At 40.0% G+C, this 12636-nt stretch overlaps 1 protein-coding gene across 1 annotated transcript in view; it reads left to right on the top strand.

The window, feature by feature from the left end:
- The window catches only part of DDX10 (DEAD-box helicase 10), a 90422-nt gene that overhangs the window by 2295 nt on the left and 75491 nt on the right, over positions 1–12636 (top strand). Inside the window, exons 4-12 of the mRNA XM_053456455.1 lie at positions 379–537; positions 1177–1297; positions 1910–2099; positions 3629–3755; positions 4754–4916; positions 5683–5767; positions 9106–9207; positions 9964–10051; positions 11268–11356. Of these exons, the coding sequence (XP_053312430.1) occupies positions 379–537; positions 1177–1297; positions 1910–2099; positions 3629–3755; positions 4754–4916; positions 5683–5767; positions 9106–9207; positions 9964–10051; positions 11268–11356 (1124 nt within the window). The remainder of the gene's footprint in view (positions 1–378; positions 538–1176; positions 1298–1909; positions 2100–3628; positions 3756–4753; positions 4917–5682; positions 5768–9105; positions 9208–9963; positions 10052–11267; positions 11357–12636) is intronic.

Genomic DNA, 12636 nt, shown 5'->3' with positions numbered 1-12636 from the left:
GCCCAGGTAGATTGAGATAACAGTTCTGTGATAGCTCTACACACATTCAGCATACAGGCAACAGGCATTCATTATTTCAGATCAGTGTCCATCCGCTAGAAATCTTTCCGAACCGGCTCCTGATTCATGGCAACGGTTTATCCCCTGCAGATCTCCCACAGTCCTATACTTAGAAACTGTTCTGCAGTCCTTGCACAATCATAGAAACATAACTCTCTTGTAAATGTGATGCTGGGGTTACTTTTTATAAATGCTGTGTAATCAGCTGTACACAAAGTGATATTTGCACGAAGGAGAGGATATTTAATGTTTACAGCAATGAGCTTGAGTGACGGTGAAATATGCATCCTCATGCCAAGCGTTTTATTATGCCTGCAGGCCCTTGAGAGCTTGTACCGCCAGCAGTGGACAGCAGAGGATGGTTTGGGGGTCTTGATCATATCTCCCACCCGTGAACTGGCTTATCAGACCTTCGAGGTCCTGCGAAAGATTGGAAGGAATCATGAATTCTCTGCTGGACTCGTCATTGGTGGAAAGGTCTGTTATACTCAAGCTAGCAAAAATGAGGGAATACGTTCGGTAGGACAAACAAGATTTCCACCTATAGCTCTACTTGGAGGTTTTGTTAGCTGTATCATATTTTAGGCACTCGTTATCCTTCAGCTTCAGGGTTCTTATACTTTCAATGATAATTATACATATAATGTATTTTTGCTGAAACACTAAATCGTTTAAACACACGCACAATGAAAAGGTGATTACTAAATAACTTTCTGATATAATATGCAATTGGCCTACCATGAGAGTCTAAGCCTCAAAGAGTAAAGCCACCCCAAGGGCAATCAATCAAATACAGAGGTCAGTAATGAATGTGTGACCAAGAAGGCAGGTCAGGAGTCGGACAGTAAGAGCTCAATATTGTGATGTCTTTGCCCTTTTGTTAATCATGGTAGGGGTCCTGCATTGTAGACCTTTGAAAAATCACATGCAGTCTGACGATTTAAGGCAACGATTTTAAGAATGTTATTTTGTTGACTCCTTTGTGTTGGCTTTATTGTTAGTTACAGTATACAAACAACGTGATAAAAATAGGGTTATGTATTAAAAGATGATTCGGCTATGGAGATCATATCGGTTTGCTCTAACCTAAAAATCTCTTCCCCGTCGCATTTTCAGGATCTGAAGCAGGAATCTGCTTGCATCCACCGCACAAATATACTGATTTGTACCCCTGGCCGGCTTCTGCAACACATGGACGAGACTTCCTTCTTTCATGCGTCCAACCTCCAGATGCTCGGTATGGGGTTTATTTGTTAAGGCAGGAGTTGGAATGGCTTCAGGGTACATGGTACTGTCCAGGGGGATTTAAAGGCTCATCATAAATATGCTTATTATATTAAGTATATAATGTAGGCCAGCTGCAAGTTATCAAATGGAATGTGTAGTCAAATTAATTTTATGTTTTTGTTTCACTTTACTCTTAATCATGAAAATATTTGATGTTTATAAGTATATTAAGATTGGGTTCTCTTTAACTGTTTTGTTTTGCTAGAAACATAGCTTTTGTTTACATGCAATGGACCAGAAACCCCTAAAATGTATTTTTCAGAATTGAAATATGTGCAGGAATTAGCAGCACGCACAATATTTTTGTTTTTAGTAGTCATGAAATATTAACCCTTAATGGACATTAAAAACAATGCATTGTGAGCCCGTACACGAAGGGGTTATTAGTCAAATTTAAATCATAATATCTGGCTATTTCCTTTTGTAACTGTTTGAATGGAATGCATTAACACAAAGCTTTTTGTATTCAACCCTATAGTGAGATGTATTTAATATCTGTGCAAGTCAAGTGAGACATATGTCATTGCCTCCTCTGAGTGTTCTCTCCGTGTTTTTATTACAGTGCTTGATGAGGCAGATCGGATCCTTGACTTGGGATTTACCGATACCATGAATGCGATTGTTGAAAACCTACCGAAGAAACGGCAAACCCTTCTGTTCTCTGCTACGCAGACAAAATCGGTGAAAGATCTTGCACGCCTGAGCTTGAAAGACCCAGAATACGTTTGGGTTCATGAAAAGGCAAAGTTCAGGTACATTTCTCTTGCAACGTCATTGTCACATTGATGTGGAGGGAAATATTTATTGCTGCTTAACGTAGTTCAGGCATAATAATGATATTCTTCCTGAATTCCATACTAGCTTATATAATAATGCTCAAATTCCATAAATATGGGTGATTAGGTTGTTATAGTGCATCCATTACCTTCCCAAATATTTTAAACACTAGGGTACACTAGCTTAGTGGTATTAACAGATTTAAATATGAGCGGCGATCTTGATTTCCTATTTCCATGATTTGGATGATTATATCTCCCCATTAGCTTATCTTTCCCCAGTTGTTGGCAGCCAATTTCTTTCTGACTCCCTCTGTAAGGGAGAGGATGAAAGAAACCGACCAATAAATGATTTCTTATGCTTCTTCTGGACTTTTTGAAACATATTTTTTTCCCCGTTAGATAAAACAGCCCTCTTTTAAACCAAACGTGTGTTAATAAATTATACTAATTCGCAGGCTGTAGACAGTTTAATTAAGCAAATGTAGTTGATTAAAAAAAGTGAGTAGGAATGCTATCTATTATATGGAAATTTGCACCATGTCTTACTATTGTTATGACGTTCTTCAACTTGAATTCATGAATTCTATATGTGTATACAGGTATATAAAGATATATGTTCTATTTTTGCAAGAATAATTGCAATAAAATTGTGATATTGGCAGGTTGATATCCATATATATTATGTATGAATGGGTATTGATTTAGTAATCAAAGCTCCATTCTTTTATTTTTTTTTATTTATTTTTTTGACGTGAAACTGTTTTATAATACTTTACATTTTTAATTATTTTTTCATACTCTGAAACAGAATGGTGGCTATTGTATGGACTAAATATATCAAGGGGTGATTTGGAGCCAGCATGATTTATGTGGTTTATATTACTTTGGCGGCCTCATTAATGTGGCAATACTTTAAGTTTTTGCGGAGAAATGAGTAGCTGTCACGCATCCCCCTCTGCCGGCTTTATCTTGTCGTACACGCGCTGCATGGGCTGGAACGCTGGGCGCGAGCTCTTAACTGACACTTTAATCTAAAGTGTTTCTCAGCGTCTTTAATAAATTAAATAGTGCGGTGATTAATTAAAATGAGCAATTATACCCTCCAACTAGCAATTACCAGGCATTGAGCTGAAACCAGTGGGTACGTTCATCGTGCCGCTGATTGATTCCTGCTACTAAATGGCTCTGCATTGAATATTCTCTTTCCCTCATGCTGGGTTCAGCCAAGTTGCTTAAACCTATAGCTTGGCGTGAAACCTTCTGAGAAATGTAGAGGACTTGGTGTGAACTGATAATAAAGTGTGACCCATATTTCTGTATACAGAAAATGGTATATCTGATTGCTAAAAAAAAGTAAAAAAAAAATAAAAAAATAGGGACCTTTCAGCTGTCATACGCACTAAAGTGCATATAATGGCTGGAGTGTCCCCCTAAGGATATGTAATAAGGTATTGTAGTGACTTGGACAATATTATATCTGCTATTTTTTTTTTACTTTTTAGTACTCCTGCGACGTTGGAGCAGAACTTTGTAGTCTGTGATCTGCCTCAGAAAATAAATTTGTTATATTCCTTTGTGAGGAACCACCTGAAGAAAAAGAGCATTGTGTTTTTTGCCAGCTGCAAAGAGGTATGTCTGGGCTTTAAGTCGATGCGTTGGGAATAATAATATTCGTAGTTCAACAATGTTTTTCATGGGGGTTGCTGCTTTCTGAGCACAAAGGCATGCGCAGCCCCCCCAACGTTATATTGTACAGATCTGAGTTTTCTGGATCAGGACTGTAATGGCGCCACCTGTAGGAATAAAAGAAGACAATCCGTCGAAGAATATAATGAAAATGATGTTTCACTGGGGGGGGGGACGATTTCATAGGTGGAGATGATGTAAAAGAAAAATACATGATGGCTTACTGGTAGCTGCCTGGTTCCCGAGAACCCGAGGGATATGAAGTTGCTGACTGTTGTTGATGGCTTCTGGAATCCTTGGGTGGAGTGGGTCGAAGAGAGGGGACATCAAAAATAAAAATAAAAAAAATCATTACAAAACAAAGTATTGGTGCGAATTCTAAAACTTGGTGTTTTTCCTTCAATACACCCAAGAAATTATATATGAATTATGCAACTTATAAAGTGGATGCGCATACCAAATATAAATATTAAGTGTAACATATTGAAATGCAAAACATATAGAAAATATATACCACCCCAGTGGAAAATATTAGAAATATGCTTCAGATCTGTGGATTCTTCTTTTGACGCAAATTGTAACTTCCAGAGATGTGTGTGTGTGTGTATGGAAAAAAAGAAAACAACCGATCTGTTGGCATTTCTATATGTACTATATATCAATACTGTAGTCCTACCTACTAAAAATAAAACACTCAACAGTGTATAATAAGCCCAAGGGAGAGCCTTCTGTGGCATCGCATACAGCACTCCGTGTTGGGTAAATATAGATGGTTTTGAGGAGTCATTCATCAATTGTGATAGTTCCCTTGTAATTTTCCAATGCAGTGGCGTCTTTCAGAGTTTCCATTATGTATATATGTGTGTATAGATCTATGTATGTTTATTTTCTCACTTCTTGTTGTGTGGATGAAAGTTTTTTTCCCTGCTTCCCCCTGGCAGGTCCAGTATTTGTTTCGTGCGTTCTGCAGACTCCGGCCTGGTATCCCCGTCCTCGCGCTGCACGGTAAGCAGCAGCAGATGAAGAGAATGGAGGTATACAACGATTTCGTGAGAAAAAAAGCGGCTGTCCTCTTCGCTACAGACATTGCAGCCAGAGGACTCGGTACGTACTGATTAGTTTTTAATTTTTGGGTTATTCATTGCTCTATTTGTCTATTGGCGTCACACACTCCGTACTTCACTGAGAGGGGGATACAGTAAAGTAATTTAAACATGCATGGGGTAGACGTATGGCGATCTGAATCGAATACCTAATCAGGGACTTGTTAACATCGGAGTCTTTATGAGCCTGATGGATCTTATCTGCTGTTGAGTGTTGTTTCTTTGTGTGTATCTAAATGCTCCTGCCGTTAAATAGTTAAGTCCGCACGGAAGATTTTCTTCCCATACCGGTCGCTGAAGGTGCCCTTCAGGATATTCATTTCTCACCAGGCTGACTGTTAATGGAAGCGCTGAGACATGCTGTAGTATTACAACTGATTAATGACATCTCAAGGAGAGCTTTACAGCTGTAAAACTTTAAGATAAACCAAACTCAGATAATCTCATGCATGTTGCGCATTTGTTTTCTGCCTTTTTTACATTAAAAACATTGGTCATAAGAACAACAAAAAAAGTATACTTCAGCCTAATAGTATTTTCTTTAACCATTTGCATTTTTTGTCTTCTGATAAATACCCCTTATGGTAACTGTATATGTGTATATATATATATATAAATATATATATATATATATATATATACATTGTGAAATTTCAACATGCCAATTTCTATTTTTATTTTGCTTGTCGTTGGCTTATACATAATGAGTTTATGCAGGGAGAGGGTACACCGACCTCTTGTGAATTGGCTTTTTTTCTTCTTCGCAGATTTCCCGGCAGTCAATTGGGTTCTGCAGCTTGATTGCCCAGAAGACGCAAACACTTACATTCACAGAGTCGGGAGGACAGCCAGGTATGTCTCCTTCGTTTCATAGAATCATTTCTCCTGAATGTTAATTTTTGTCACTTGTACCGTACTGTGGGGACTTGTTGAACCCTCATTAGTCCTCTAGTCCCAAATCAGCTATTTCACTGATGAGTGTGATGAGCTACTTTGTAGGTAATGAGTAGTTCTTTTTGGGTATGGAAATGCTAGAAAATGTCACTGCACCCCTGGTTTCCCATACTGCATTAGTTACTTTAGTGATCAGTAATGCCAAGTGTGATACAATGTGGCTGCACGGAGGTTACTTGGTTCTATTAGACCCAGACATCATGTTTGGCTGTATTTGTAGAACACTTTTTCTTCCAGGGAGTATTTATATAAAGGAGTGTATGGAGTTAGTATTTGTGTGGCCAAGAAGTTTTGAAGAAGGGATTGTCTATATTTGTGTTGGAGCGTATACCGTATGTAAGTGTATTTGCTGGCTTTCCTGCCTGTTATTAACCACAATATGTTCTTTAAGCGTTATTCAAGGTTTATTTTTCCAGATGGAATATTTTGGAAGCCATTTCTAGTATGTAGCATCTTTATCCCCTCGCATTCACTCTCTCTGCTACTATAAACTTTAACAATTCCCCTGCCCTGAATCTGACTCGAGACATTGTTCAATTGTTGGTAGAGCCCCTTCCTTGTCACCGCTGTTTGTATTTAATGCATGGCTCGGCCTGCATAAGTAATATTGCTATGCACTAATTGAGGTTGCCATAAGCCAGGACTCCATCACTTCCCCTACATAATCATAACTGCAGCTCTTATATTGTTATACGAGCCGGATTACATTTTAATAGCCGGGGCTAATGAAGCTTACTGAGGCTTCATTGAAAGTTTCATGGACCGCAAAACTATCTAATTGTTCCGTATAAAAGCTTAATTAATGATCAGCACTAATTAGGATCCTGTATAATCTAGAATCATTAAAGAAATTCCTTCGCTGGATTCGTGGGAAATGTAGGAATGCAGCATGGGGTGTTCTGCGGGCTGCGCTATCCGCCTGATAAACCTATTGATAATCCAGTATCCTCTGCTCCGTTTCGTTAAAGTGGACACTTTATTTTCGAAGAAGTAGAATTTCCAAACGAAAAATTGGTAACTCTGCCAAAATGGTTTCCGCAAACAGTGGCAGCCAGCAGGACACCGTTGGTAACTGGCTTTTGTGGGTCTCGTCTGTCACACTTCATGGCGTCCTTCTCCCTTCATCTCCAACCCTATATCCTGAGTATCCTAACCCAACTCCTTCCTTCAGGGTTTGTCCCCAGTCCTCAATTCCTATTTCAGTGCCTTCCAGCTCCCATGACTCTGTCAGTATTAATGGTTAGGATTTGTGGAAGCTAGGGCTCCTAATGCATCCCCAATTAAATGAGTAAATTATCTTGGTACATTTGTTCTTCACAGTTTCTTACACAATCCGTCATTTTCCTTTCAATTTCTCCGGCTGCTTCATTTCCCGCCTCGCGTCCCCTTATCTTTCCTGTTCAGGCAACATTCCTGTTTCCACCAGCCTCGTCCCTCACTTCTTACCTCCTTCTCAAGAGGCCGGAGGATAAAGTACTTCTCTTTACCTCTCAAAAGGCCGGAGGATTAGTTCCCGACCCTTAGCATGCGCAGGCCTTCTGTAGATCTATTTTGTCCCGTTTCTATACGCGGTATTGGGACTTCTAGGACTGTAAAACACTAATGCACTCACATCCAGCAAACGGTCGGAAAGAGGCGCTGTCCATCCTCAGATGGAATACCTGGGTCTCAAACTCTTGCCTGATTTAGTAGATAATTATCAGGGAACACCGATTGCAACGCACATAGCATGGAGAAAAGACAAGTGGTTGTGTTGATTCAGTGAGCCATTTTGAATGGTTTTTGAGAAACAATTGGAAATGTGCTTAATGTGGGATTTTTGCCTACTTTTGGATTAACGGTGGGGTGGAAGCTAAAAGGCTTGCCCCCCCCCAAACCTTACATTATTATATTAAGAGAAAGATAAGGTAATAATATTTAAATACATAGAGTAGGTCAAGCCAAGTACATGGAATTTGGAATTTTTGAATTTCAAAGTGGGAGACATGCCAATATAATCATAAATGTAGACTTGGATGTATAGGAAGCATTTATTGACAGAATGTGGGAAAGTAGATGCGTTTTCTTACAGCACTTGGTTGCAAAGCAAGGAAAGCTCAAGAAAATTACATTGCAGAGAAGAATGGGAGTCAGCTTGTTTGCTTCTTCTGTATAAGAACATTTTGTGTTCCTGTCACTAGGGGGCAGTATGGCACCGCGTTCAAATCCTACTTTCATGTTATGGCCTCCTTCACCCCACCAAATCTTTAATAAATACACCACCTTGATGGTGAAACGGCTCCTAATCACGTGGCAGGGGAAGCTTAGCCTTTTGGTATTTGGTTATCGCATTGTCCATGAAATGTTCAGTAATACTGGCGTTTAATAACGGCAGAGTCGGCCGTGGCAGCCAAGTCTAAGCTCTCTCAGCATCGTTATTATTTTCTATTTCTATAGAGTTGGCATCTTTCACCGCGTTGTAGAATAGGTATGAAAAACTGCTCGTTCTGCTGAAAGAAAACCTTTTAAAAATGGGTCCCTTTTAATGCAGGGTCTCTAGATTGCTCTTCAGACGGGAGTACAAGTTGCTCATCTAAAACTAGTAATACTTTTAATCGTAATTGTTTGAGTGCTTTTATAACTAGTTTCACTTAAACAGTTTGTAGAAATATTGTGTATTTTCCCAGCCGACGCTCGACGATCTCTGTCCCTCTGCTTGTCGTTAAGACTCCGTTTGTCATCGTTCCGTCGGCCACCGGGAGATCATGGACGCCGCGGTGGAAACAGCCGCTGGCGCGCCCCCAGTTTCTCCGACCTTGTGCTTAACTGCGTTAACAAGCTTAAAGTGCACTTCGGTCGCCAGCAGATATTAGATTTTCTGATTTATCCGTTAAACTGATAAAGCGGCTGTTCCTCCGGACCAGCTGCGGTCTGGGAAGAACTCTCTGCCGCCGAGTTGGAGGACTGGAGAGGAGATTGATGGAAGTAGAAAAGGCATTGGAGGAGTCCGATATCCTCTTTGCTCGGAATGTTTTGCTTATTTAAAGATTCTCTATGAACGATTATCCCCGTGCCAGCTTTACAATAAGTTACACTGAATTATTCAGCTCTCCTGGTTGGAAAAGCTCCAAGTTCTTCTTGGGAACCGTGCTTTCTTGCAATACTTTTCTAATGCTTGGCCCACTAAATTCTGGAGTCGCCTATGTACGTCGTACGTTATCGTGTCCTTGATCTGTATGATTTCTTTTCTCGTTCAGGTACAAGGAGGGCGGAGAGGCTCTGCTGGTCCTCCTTCCGTCTGAAAAGAAAGGGATGGTGCAGCAACTGGAGGGGAAAAAGGTTCCTATTAATGAAATCAAGTGAGTAAAACCGCACTTTCTTCAGTGTGAAAAGCTGCAATACATGCATGCGCCCCCCCTTCCCACTCAAACTATTTCTGTGATTTTGGGTGGATCTACCCATTATGCCTTTCCCTTTCCATCTAGTATTCTTGTATATTGAAAGCAATTCATTCTTCATCTGCTTGTCCTGTCACCATTCCTAAAGTTAACCAGTTTAAGGCTATATTCACGTGCAAAGGGTTAAAACACCTTTCTTTCTTTCTTTCTTTCTTTCTTTCTTTCTGATGTCATTATTTCTGTTTCTGGTAATCTATAAAAGACATTACAAAAGTTGAAACAAATATATAAGGTGGAACTTTTTCGGTACACATTGTACATTTTATTTCCTATGCCCTGTTAATTAATATAACATTGCTTTAGGTAACTGTTCTACCTTTTAATATTAAGCATCTCTTCATATGGCAACGGTAAAAACATTTTTTTTCTGATCCGTCCTCGCAATAGAAAGCCGCAAAGAGCTTGATGTATTTTTTATTAGAATTATTAATTTCTGGAGATTTTTTTTTTTTTGCATAATTGTTAAAATTAAGTATGAGATATGCTAAAAGCAGGTTATGCATTATATACTAATTAAAAAGCTAATTAAAATGAAATTAAGTTGAATTCACTAGATCACATTTTTATAGCTCTTTTCTCCCCCAAGCTTCCTAGAATTAAGAACTCTAATATACTGATCCATTGCTTTTTTTATGTTTTTTTTTTATTTTCTATCAGGATTAACCCTGAAAAACTTTCCGATGTTCAAAACCGTCTGCAAGCGTTTCTGGCACAAGAGCAAGAGATGAAGGAACGAGCTCAGAGGGTATGTTTAAGGTTGTTCGTATTTGTGTCTCCTATGTGTTTTTTCCGGCTTACTTTGCCATTTACGTAGACGTCTTGTTATATGATGAGCCGTTAAGGCAGGTTTGTCTGATTGCCCTCGAGATGTGACCGTTCTCAGGTATTCATTGCGTTGTGCTCAGAGTGGAGTGAAGTCCTCGTGAAAATGGGGAACGGGTGCCTTCAGACAATGGGATCCACCATCATAATACCTAAAGGGACAGCCTACTCTCCCACACAGCCCCCCAACAATGAATAATGTATATCAAACTACTTTGTGAGCACTTTACTCACAGTCATACTGTGCTTTTTCATCAAAAATATTTTATCCTGTACTGAAAAGAAAATGTATCTTTTCACGCCACAAGTTGCTTGAAGCAGCCACTTAGTGGAAGGAAAGCGCAGTGAGTGGGAGCGCTATATGCACAGACGTGGGGGTACAGACCCACCGGAACCCTTGTGCTAACCTGCGCGGGAACTGGTGGGGGTGATCATTGGGAGTGTGTACACCGTGGCAAGTTGTGGACGCGTTCAACAGAGCAAATCGCCTGCACGCCAAGCAGCTGAGGACAGGAAAAGAGAAAATGTAATGGCGATTGGAATAAAAATATAAAAGGGGGCACGCCGTTATTGTATTCATTAAAATGCACATGTTGACGGAGGTGTCCCTTTAAACGTAGCATCTCGGATCTCCGAGGAGAATGGCCGCATGGTCTGTGTGCTGAGTCGCGTGTGTTACGAAAAACTCAAATCTGGCATCAATGAGGTTTGGTGCTGAGCAGATAATTTCGTTCTGCGCTTCGGGGAATTCTTTAACCTGTGTGCTGCGGGCGATGTCGCTTTGTTCCAACGTGTCACCTGTTAACCATGTTATGGTACATAAATATTGCAGACCTAACTCAATTCTCTGCTTCGTCGTGGATCCGTGTAGAAGGTTACGAAAAGACAGGGATATTCCGCTCGCTTAAGCACATTTCCAGCTTTTCAGCCGTGTGTGATGTGATCTTTTCTATCGGCATCGCAGATCTGCTAGAGAGGCGCGCTGATCAAGCGGATATATCATGGGCATTGCTGAAAACTTTATTATTTTAGAATTTATTTTATGAAATAATAAATGCAGTTAATTCTGTCCCATCTTTTATTTAAATGTCAAAAAGTTTATGAAAACTTGTTTCTAATTCTTATTTTTTTTTTTGTAGTGCTTTGTATCTTACTTGCGCTCTGTCTATTTGATGAAGAATAAAGAGGTGTTTGACGTCTTTAAGTTGCCGCTCGCCGACTATGCTCAGTAAGTAGCTTTGTATTTAAGGGACAGGACTAAATAAAAATACCAACTGCTGGGAAGCCGAAAAGTCTTTTGCTGTGGATTAACCAATTGGACGTGGATCACTGATGCCAAACGGGGGCTTTTTTCCAAGAATCATAGAGGAAAGCTGTCTGTTTTGGCATTATGTTGTCTATCTTTTATTGTAGACATAGCCATATAGTCCCTGTTCAGTGAGCTATATATATATATATATATATATGGTAGTGGGCATTAGTACAGGCCCCCAAACTAACAATGCAGGGATTCCCAGCACCTTGTCTGATGTTTACGGGACTCTAATTGTCTAGAAACAATCCTTCTTGAGTCTAGAAGCAGTAGTGCATTCATACTCATAACTATCATAACAGTTTACAGTGCATTTCACATCTTAACTGCCCTGCATGTAAAAAAACAAAAAAGCAAAACAAAACCGAGCCTCTTCCCTTTATCATGAAATCTCTTTTCCGCCAGCCTTAGACAGCGTCCACGTATTGTCTGTGAGGTTCTATGTACCTTAAGAGTTTGCTATGTTCATCAAAGCTTTTTGGTTTAATTTTAATCCCAGAACACAATTTAATCGCTAGTGCTATGGCATGTAAAGGGTTAAGGGCACATAGTGTATTAGATTTTTCAGCATTTTAATATAATATTAAACACTTTATTTGCCCCGTTAATGTTATATTTGTTTTCTGCTTTAACGCCGGCGTTCTGTATAGGCTCTGAGGCTTCTCCCATCGATACGGAGCTAGTGAATTCGCTGCGCTGTTATCCAAGGGTTAATCGACATTTTCCAATCGCAGTGTCGAGAGTGGAGATTAAATATTCCGGCTGTGTGCAGACAGCGTGACTCACAAGGACCCGTCCCCGGTTTAAATGTCACATGGAAGCGACTTGCTCGCAGTGGCCATCTGGCTAGGGAAATGAAATGTAACTTTTTTTGATGAGAGCGATTTATTCTGTAATTATGAACTGTGACAGGTTAATCTGTACAGCGGCAGGGATGCTCTTTATCAATCACCAGTCCGCTCTTCCTCCCTGACTCTTGATCGACGTCGTCTGCACACTGCCAGGGAAAGAACCGGGTCTCTGTAGATTGAATGTGCGTTAGAAATGAGAAGTCAAGAAATGGGTTGTCATAAGCGGGGTCACAGAAGCCGAAAGAAGCGACGCTGCATAATGCACCGGTTCCGAGAAATAGAGAAGCGTTTCCTCCCATCTCTTGTTAATTCATTGGGGGAGGGGAGGAACATGTATAATTTGTC

Source organism: Spea bombifrons, chromosome 2, assembly GCF_027358695.1.
Source record: "Spea bombifrons isolate aSpeBom1 chromosome 2, aSpeBom1.2.pri, whole genome shotgun sequence".
NCBI classification, from domain to species: domain Eukaryota; kingdom Metazoa; phylum Chordata; class Amphibia; order Anura; family Pelobatidae; genus Spea; species Spea bombifrons.
This window is presented reverse-complemented; position numbering and strand designations above follow the sequence as displayed.